The sequence below is a fragment of the Apis dorsata genome, unplaced genomic scaffold (genome assembly GCF_000469605.1).
Source record: "Apis dorsata unplaced genomic scaffold, Apis dorsata 1.3 scaffold_757, whole genome shotgun sequence".
Taxonomy (NCBI): Eukaryota; Metazoa; Arthropoda; class Insecta; order Hymenoptera; family Apidae; genus Apis; species Apis dorsata.
The window spans coordinates 180,791-190,289 of record NW_006263910.1 but is presented as its reverse complement, the minus strand read 5'-3'; the positions used below and the strand labels follow the sequence as shown (position 1 = coordinate 190,289).

The following is a 9,499-nucleotide window of genomic DNA, read 5'->3' as shown; positions in this document are numbered from 1 at the left end:
TTGGAGGGTTCGTATCGTCGCAGCGATCCTCTCGTCACGCCTCCCGTTTCTTCTTTAAAGGGTTGCGTGCCTGTGCCACCGTTGACATCGAGCAGCCGACAGCACCCGAGCAGAATGCTTACCATTCGATTCCCTGCTCCCCTGCTTCTTCTTCCTCGTTTCGATGTTCACTTATCGTTAGAGTTGCTCGAGAGCCCGTTTCGATTTCTATCAAGCGTTCGTGGAAAAATACCGCGAATGGAACAGGGAATGGAATGCCTCCTTTTGTTAATATATCGTTAAATTTCTCGGAATCGATGTGAATCGTATTGTTGCATTGATGGGAATGCGAAAATTAGTTGTACTTATTTGGAAAAATAAACTTTGTTTTGCAATGTGTTTGTATGTATATGTATATATATGTGAAACACAACGAAAAAAGGATTGAAAGTTTTGTAAAAATATATTATAATAGGCTTCGCCGTATTATCTATGCCGTTTTATCGAACGACAGGGAGAACTTAAATATATTAGAGCGCGTGATAAATGGCACTAAAGTATTCTCTCTATTTATATTCCACGTTTACTCGCTCGACATGCGGGTAATCTACAATTGCGGGTCCAAATTGTCAGACACGTGTTACGCATCTAAATCGTGCCTTCTCCTTATTGTCTCCTTATTTCGAACGAGCGGTACACGTAGAAAAAGGAAGAAGGGAAGGAAGTTAGCGATGAACCATCATTCTTCGATAATTCCAAACCTTATTTATTATTCTTATTTATTATTTATTATTCTTATTTATTTAACCGATTATTTGACTCGGTTCATCCTGTTTACGTATTACGATCGAATGGAAAAATTCCCGCATAATAATCTCGGCATCGTAATGAAAATAGAATAAAATTTACACGTTAATGATGGATAAACGATTCATACTTATCCATAGTTTATATGATATAAATTGACATAAAATTTATTACCAATAACATCATCGTACCCAATTTCGCTCGGATCAACATCGATTCGATGTGATCTGATCGAAATCATTATCATCCTCCCCTCGTGGAAAAATCATCTCGGGGAGGATGGTGCCGAAGGAAAGCACCGTCTTCCAACTTTTCGCTCGCTCGGTGTTCAAATTTCCGCCAACATGGGAAGGGAAATCAGATTCAGAGCCGCGAGAACACCGTCTGTTCGATCGTTCGTGCGTTACGAGGCGAGGCACTCGCTCCTTTCCACCGGATTCTCATTTCGTTGTTCAAACAAGAATCCAAGGGATGCCGCTACTCGGCTCTCGATTTAATCGTGTCGAGCGTCGGATCGTCGACGCCGTGAGGGGAACACGCTGCCGATCTCGTATCGCGACGAGGGAGAAACCGTCGATGAAACACGTTCAAACACGTTTTCCTTCGCGAAAAGACGGTGGTTGACGGGATCTCTGGATTTAATGAAACTTTCATTCGATGAAACACGCGAAGAAATATTATTATGTTTAATCGCCGTGACTTATCTTCCTGTTGGCTTTAAATAGATCTAGCGATCCGCTCTTCTTGGAAAAAAAAAAATAAGAAAACAAGATTGTATCGATGATTTCTTTTTCCGAATACGAACTTTCGCGAGATTAAATTCCGTCTCGTTCGATTATTTCTACGTTTTGATTTCTACATTTGACGTTGAATTATAGTTTGTTTGATCTCTGAAATCCATTTTAGAGAGGTGTGTCATGGAAAGCTGTTGTCAGGCTCTAAGTTATTTCCAACGCGTATTGTTTTGTATATTATGTGATTAAGTGAAGAATGTAGCATACAAAGTATGTAATGATGTTCGAGCCAACCTCATTGCCAACAATTCCGAGAGAGAATTGAATTTGACGCAATAAATCAGTCTATGTCGCGGCGTTGTCGCTGTGGAATTAAGTCGTCCGACGTGTTTTATTAGTCATATTAACCCTCCCCTCCCTCCCCCTTTTTTTCAAATTATTCTAGAAAAATGGAATATCGCATCTCGTATAATTGGCCGGAGAAAGTAACTTGTTCAACGAAATCTCCGACTAAACTTTAAAATTCCACGAAGGTAAGAGACAAGATCAGGAGAAAATCTAACGTTATTAGCCTCGTATCAGAACTTTTCTCCGCCTGTCCCTTTTACCAAGAAAAATGGAACATTATCTTTGTAATTACTCGGAGAAAGCAACTTATTCGACCGTTTAACGAAATCTCGAAATAAGATTTAAAACTTTGTAAAAAAAAGTTCTTTTCTCTGGACAAAAAAAATCTATTAATCGTATTATATCGAAAGAAGGAGAGAGATGTAACCCGTTACATAATCAGAATTTTTCCCTCTATTCCTTATTACTTCTAAATTACTTAAAAAAAAAAAAAAAAAATCTATTATCCACTGTTCAACGAAATCTCAAAAATAAGATTTAAAACTCCTTGAACAAATATCAAATTAAAAATTAAAACGGAAAGAAAATCCAAACGAAACTGTTTGTCTCGAACTTTGCTTCATCCAGAGAAAGAAAGCATCCCCCCAACTTTCCTTAACGATCCAACAGATTTAAAAACTTTGGTCGAGAAACTGGGAATAAAAAAAAGAAAAGAAAAGAAAAGAAAAACTCCGAAAAGTATCCGTTTGCGTTCATCAATACCGTTGATTGTCGACGCTCGAATCGCGAATCTCTTGAACGTAGATTCACGATTAACCGCAGCGGTTTAACCAGAGAAACTCGCCTCTTCCACGAGATGAACTCGAGATTTCGCGAATTGGAAAGTACTCGTGATTCGGGTGATATGAGCGACGGTAGCGCCGCCACTTTGCCCGTAATTGGACCAAATTCCACGAGTTCCACGCCCGCTTGTCGCTTAGGTGGATTCGCCATCTCCACGATCCGTTTCGTCCAAACGGATGTTTTGCTCGCGATTGTTACTCGCGTTTAATTACTTGGAAAGATCCGCTTCGCGAGAAAATCGCACGGTGCATGTGTCCAAGTCGAGCCGGTTCTAGATATCCCTAGGGACTTTTGATTTAGCGCGGTGACACAAGACTGATTGGGCTTGGCGGTTAGAAAAGACCGGCTTATAGAGAGGATGAAAATAAATGGGCGTTCAATAGTGCGACAGTTGGGTTTTTCCTACGTGTTGGTGGAATTAAAATTAGAAGATTTCGTGTTCGGCCCGGAATTTCGAATATTTCTCGTATTCGTCTGAAATTGGAGGTTTTTTGTCCTCTCTTTCTATATATATATATATATCTCGGCGGATGTTTAATATTTAAGTAGGCGATCTTTCGCCTAGGATAATGTATACATATATATTACACGTCTGATGTTCGTCGAAATTCGAATTTCTGGTTGGTTTTTAGGAACTTTTGTAGCTGGTTCGATCTTACGAAATATAGTTTGTCGGAATTCGGAAGATTTTGATACACTTGCGTTTGTTGCGCAAACTGCTTTTACTTCAAAATGTGTTACAATGAGGATGAGAAGCAAAAGCCTCCGTTGTTAGCATGGTTGAAACGCAAAATGTGAACGGATAAGCGGTTCCTGTTGAGATCACAGGCCACTGCGGTATTTCAGATGGGACTGAGAGGAGATTGTGGCCATTCACTGCAAATGTTAATTATGGGAATGGAGTTAATATTGGATATCAGGACGACGATATTAATCCTTGAAAGTTCCAAGGTGTCGAGGGCCCCGACAATTTTATATTTGCATCCGGCGGTTTATTAAAAAAAAAAAAAATCGGTTCGAGCTTACGATCAATGGAATTTCAATTTTTATAATTGAAAGCGGGGAGAAAGTTGAAAGCTAGCGATCACAGATAACCGTGACATTTGAAATCATCATTGAAAATCGTTGAAACAATTAATCTTGAGATTAAAATTGTCATCGGTGAAATCTCGTTAATCTTCCCCTCAAAATTTTCGAAATCCCTTTTAATCCAGAATTAACGAGCTACTCTAACTATTCCTCCTTTGAACTTAAATCGTTCGCTTTCGAGGATTTCCTTCCACGATTATCGTAATTGAAACAGAATCGTCGAGACGTTAAACCCTATTAATAATCGTAAGTCGGGAACATCGAGTCTGAAAACTTCCTCGAGTTTTTTTTAAGAAAATGGTGTAATTGGGTCGCGCTTATAATCTCTCTTCGAGACAGATCTTTCTCCAACTCGAAAGAATATAATCGTAAAGGAAGTTGGCTGAAAATTTATTATTAGGAAACTTCGAATAATTCCAATAATTTCGATAACACCAACGACACCAACTCTCCAACTCTCGGCCAACGTTAAAATTCCTCCGGTATACTCGATCCTCTCGAGTATTCTAATTTCCCTATTCTAAAGATAAAGACTGGATAAACGCAATTAAAACCACGGAGTGGCAAACAGAAATCGAGAACGGGTACGAATTTGGTAAAAAAAATCTCTAAGAAAAAGTCGTCCAACTCCGATCCAATTCTCTCTCCCCAATCATCATCCCGCCCCTCCTAACTCCGCCATTTTTTCTGCTCTGAATCTTTCGATTGTTCCGAATTCCGTGGTAATTGCTACATTGGCGCGGTCTGCGAATGCAAAACGGGGAGAAACCGCGTTTACGATCTCTAACCATCGTTTTAACCATCGGTGTTCGAAACCGGCGGCGTGTGAAAAATTGCGTGCAACATCGGTTCCGATCCGTTCGAAAATTTCGAATCGGGTAAAATAAAATAATTCGTGGAACGATATCGAATCGGCCCGATAATCATCGAGACTGGGAGGAGGGGATCGCCAATTTGCGACGCGAGATAAATTGCCACACTAGAGTAATTGCGATTTAAAGCGGAAAAATATCCGAGTCCCTCCTAACGAGTGCCTTTATCGTCACAATGGATCGCGGACACGTCGATACGAGGCATGGCGCATCTCTTTTCAAAGCGCGCTACACTTCCGGCGGACCTTGGTGTGGTATTTCTGTGTTCACTTCGACCGTATTTGCGTGACCCGTGTGTCTGATGATTGCGTGAATTGCGTTTGCCTCGTTGCATGTATAATACGCTGGTATTATGAATCGTTGCGATGGGCGAAAATGATTCGATCGTGTCGAATCGTGGGCCACCATTTTGGAACCGTTCCTCTCGTTCCTCTCGATCTTCTCGCGAATCGAGAGTTGGAAAGATGGAAATACGCGTGGAAAAATTTGGGAAAATTGTCAATTTGCTAGGGCATTCGAGGATCGAACCTGTTTGCGTTATTATTGGAAATTTGAAGAAAGCAAGGAATAAATTAATTTATCCAGTTTTATATTTGTTTGTAGAAATAAACGTAGTACAAATATTTCTTTTTCTATCTTGTACGCGTGAAAATGTTTCTCGGAATGTACGCGAGAAATAGGAAGGAATAAGAAGGATAATATAAATCTTTTAGAAAGTTAAAAAGAGGGAGAAAAAATAAAAAAAGAAAAGAAGGAAAAATTCGTTGAAATCACGTCCAACTTAAATCGAACTAGATTATTTAACTAATTTCCTCGCGAACAGCTTTCCAGAATCTAAACGATCCCGGGCAAACTTTGATCAACGTGCTTAAACTGGTTTCTACCTTACGATTTCTCTTTGTAAAGTAGAAATCCAACGTCAACAAAATAATTAAACGAAAAGAAACATCCAAGACGTTCTAAAAAAAAAAAAAGTACAAAAATATTCAATCGGGCAAAAATCATTCCAACGTGTTCTCAATTTTCTTCGTCGAAAAAAATTTTCTTAAAATTCTCCAAAAGAAATACAAAAAGAAAAAAAAAATTTAATCAAGCAACAGCCATATCCGCTGTACAAATTTCCTCGTGAAACGATTTTCTTCAAATTTTCCAACACTCGGATTTCTCAACATGGTTCGATCCACGTTTCCGTGTATGACATCGCGCATACATGTGAACTTTATCGAGGGATGCGTTTTACGGAAACCTTCCAAGCTCGCATCCGGACTACGTTTTTATCCAATTAGAGTCTTCTCGATACGGCGGCGTGCGCGCAGAGAAGTTGCACAGAGGTGTTAAGAAAATGGAAGAGAAAAAAAAAAGGGGGGAGGAAGAAAAAGGCCGATGGATACGTCGCAAAATTAGGAGGAATTCCATCGTTTCTAAAGAAAACAAAACGGAGATTGTTGAAGAAAAAGAGGAACGATTCCGGTCCACGATGATTTGTTTCGTGTACGCACGTACACGCAGCCTCTGCGCTACGTGATGTCGATGATTAAAAAAATGCTCGAGAACGCGCGTTCTCGCGACGAACGAACATAAAGGAGAGAGAGAGAAAAAAAAATATAGATAAATAAATGAGAAAAAACGGAGAGATAGAAAAGGGTAAAGAAATTAAGGGAGGAACTCACCCAGCGTTGGCGTCGTGTAATCCCAGCTTTCTGCGTCGTTCTTGTATACGTTCAGTTTGGTGGGCTGGAAAAGAAGAGAGCGAATCGAGATAAGCGTTAAATTAAGGAGAAATTCGTTCATGTGAATTATTATTCTTTAATTCTTATATCATCTTTAAGATTATTAAGTTTTTCATACCAAAAGATTTTTATATTCGATTGAATTGTTGTTTTAAATATTGCGTTATTGATAGATATTTTTGCATTTATTTTATTAACAGAGAATTGTTGAAATCAAATTAAGAACGACGTGAAAAGTTATTTTGGATATAAATTACGTAATTATAAAATAGATAATTTTTAATTAATAATCTTTGATTAAAAAGTATTATTATTTGAATTATATTGAATGCTTGTACATAGAATTAATTCCGAATTATATTATTACATGGGAACGGAGCAGAATATTGTGTTTTATAAGGAAATAATATTTTGATATTCTTGGATAATATTAACCAAACATAATGATGAAACAATATAAGATATTATTCCATAATTGCGCAGAAAGAGAGGATTTAACGAGAAAAGAAAACTTTCAATTTATGCAGAGTAATGAATCACGGTAGAATCCGTAGACAGACTTCGCCTCGGTAATTAAGGATTAAATCTTACACGACGATTGAATGGATTCGCCTCTTTACATGCTCGATTTCCCAGTTTCTGAAAAATTTATCCCAAACCCTTTCCACATCCACATCCAAATCTTCGCGTTACGTGAAATTGCAAATCGTTAAAAAATTATTAACATTTCTTAAAAAAATCAAATTTAACTTATAACAATTTTAAGGAATATTCGGCAAACGTGAATTATCGTCAATCGCCGACAAACGGAATCTAACGGCTCTAACAAGTCGAGTTCTCGTAATTTCAACTCGGACACCCGGTTGAAATTTAACACATTCCGTGCATTCGCCGATCGTGAACCGAATTATTAATATGGGAATTTAACGCGGGCCGGCCCCCCTCCTCCGTCCCATAAATCCTCGATTAGCTATGCATACGCCGTTGCAAAATGAATTATACAAATATACAGGCGTATAAGGTGGAAAGAGAAGGGGAAAGACGAAATGTCGTTCGAGCTCATTTCAATCTCGACCTCCGAGAGCGCGCGTTCGCGACGTTCCTTCTCCCGTTCGATTATTGTTATTAAATGTCGATCGATGTATTACGACATATTTTTGGCACATTTTCGAGCTTCCCTCGCTTCGATCGATCGATGCAACTCCACTTTCGTTGCGAAAAGTTTCCTCCCCCCCTCCCAATCTTTTGTCCAGTCTTCGCGGATCCTCTTCGCACAGCCTCTCGACTCGAAGAAGGGAAAAAGCACCCCTTTGTTCGCTAGGGAAAAATTTAATTCCTTTCCTACCACCGCGAAGCTTCGTTGAATAAAATCTCCACGGGATTCGTCGCGTGTCCCTTTCCTTCCTTTTCTCTTTTTTTATTTTCCTTGATCGATTAAGCCAACTGTGAAACTCGAAAATTTTTAGATGATTGTTTGGTAGTGTGTATTATATCCCGTTTCTTTGTTTCTTACCATTTCGAAAATTTTTTTGTCAATTTTATTTCGAGAAGAAAGGAAAAAAGATCTCCCCTCGAATCTTTTTTATTCAATTTGAGAAAGATTAGCTGCTTTCGAAGAAAAGAAAGCTTCGAGCTTTATTTTTAAATTCACGAAATTTATATATATATATAAGATATAAATATCCCCATCGAAAAAATACGTAAGCGTAAATATGGAAGAGCTCCACGATTCCTCCGTTCGTTAAACTCGTCGAATTACATCCAATCGTAAATTTCGAAATTTCTTCCCTCCGGTTTTCAACGATCGTAAAAAACGTCGCTGCTCAACAAATGCCCCGGTTCTTATTTCTCATAAGAATAATTCCATCACGGGTGACCACCACGATGGTGGAAGAGGAAAATAGCGTGCATTTATCAAGAGGTGGCACGAGAGAACGAGGTCGAAGGAGGGACAACAAGCGTGATAAACCGTATTTCCTCCGAATAGGGATGCTTGTTAGAACGAAACAAATCTGGCGGAAAGGGAAACGGTTTCACCGCCACTTCGTCTCGTCCGATTCCAGCCAATAAAATCTTCGAGAACGGTTAAGATTAATCGAACGATAAATTCTCGAAAGGATATTCCTTCTTTTGATATCTTCGGCTTGGGAACAATGTGGAATTCGACGTGGAATGAAACTAGGGAGACTAACTTGCATCCTCTCTGCATCCTCCTGTTAAACTCGATCCGCTTTTAAGCAGCTCGGTTTTCGAACGTTTCTTTCCTCTAGAGAGGATCCGAGAGGCAGATAAAAATCGTGGCGTCGCGCTTCGAGTTCAACAACTCGCGCCTTGCTTTCCGTGAATCCGAAAGAACGATATTCTCTCCCTCGCGGATAAATGTCGTACAGATTCGTAAATTTCGAACGAGATTTATAAGATTTATAAGAAAGAGATTATAAGCTGCTTCTTCTTCTTCTTCTTTTTCTTGTTCGAATATTTCGATCGAAAGCGGGATTTTACGAGACGAAGTTTGAAAAAGATCGAAGAAGGAATATTTTTTTCCCCGCGTTTATACGCGAAAATATCGTGGAAAATTTCGTGGAACGATAACTTTTAATTTCAGGGATACGATAGCAGATACAACGTTTGATACGCGATACAAAAGCTAACGGTAGCTATCCCCCGGGAGGGGATAACGTGGATAATATACATTCGATCCAGATCTAAATATTTATTCTGATACCGGATGATTTCACGAGTGACAATGCCCGATGGTAAAAATTCTCTCGAAAAAAAGAGAGCGATATTCTGCGCAGGATTTATCTTGCGCAACTTGTTCTATTTATTTGAAAGGGGGGGGAAGAGAGAGAAAGAGAGAAAGAGAGAAGGGGAAAAAATCGCGTATTGCCCGACCAAAAATATACACGCCGAATGAAAATACAATGGAAACAACGTATCGACGAAATAAAAATACCTGCGATTAAACGATGTACAACGATGCGCCAGCCTCTTATGTAAAGGATTTTATTGACGTCGAATTTTATATTCCTTGGATCAAGCATGTGTTCCCGCAAATAAAAATTCCCGCAAAGAGATTCGTTCGAGTGGACGAACT

General features: G+C 39.1%; 1 protein-coding gene across 1 annotated transcript in view; it reads right to left on the bottom strand.

Moving 5' to 3' along the window:
- The window catches only part of LOC102673482 (heterogeneous nuclear ribonucleoprotein L-like), a 93,591-nt gene that overhangs the window by 5,261 nt on the left and 78,831 nt on the right, over window positions 1-9,499 (bottom strand). Inside the window, exons 6-7 of the mRNA XM_006622800.2 lie at window positions 6,343-6,406; window positions 4,289-4,294 (exon numbers count right to left, since the gene is read on the bottom strand). Of these exons, the coding sequence (XP_006622863.1) occupies window positions 4,289-4,294; window positions 6,343-6,406 (70 nt within the window). The remainder of the gene's footprint in view (window positions 1-4,288; window positions 4,295-6,342; window positions 6,407-9,499) is intronic.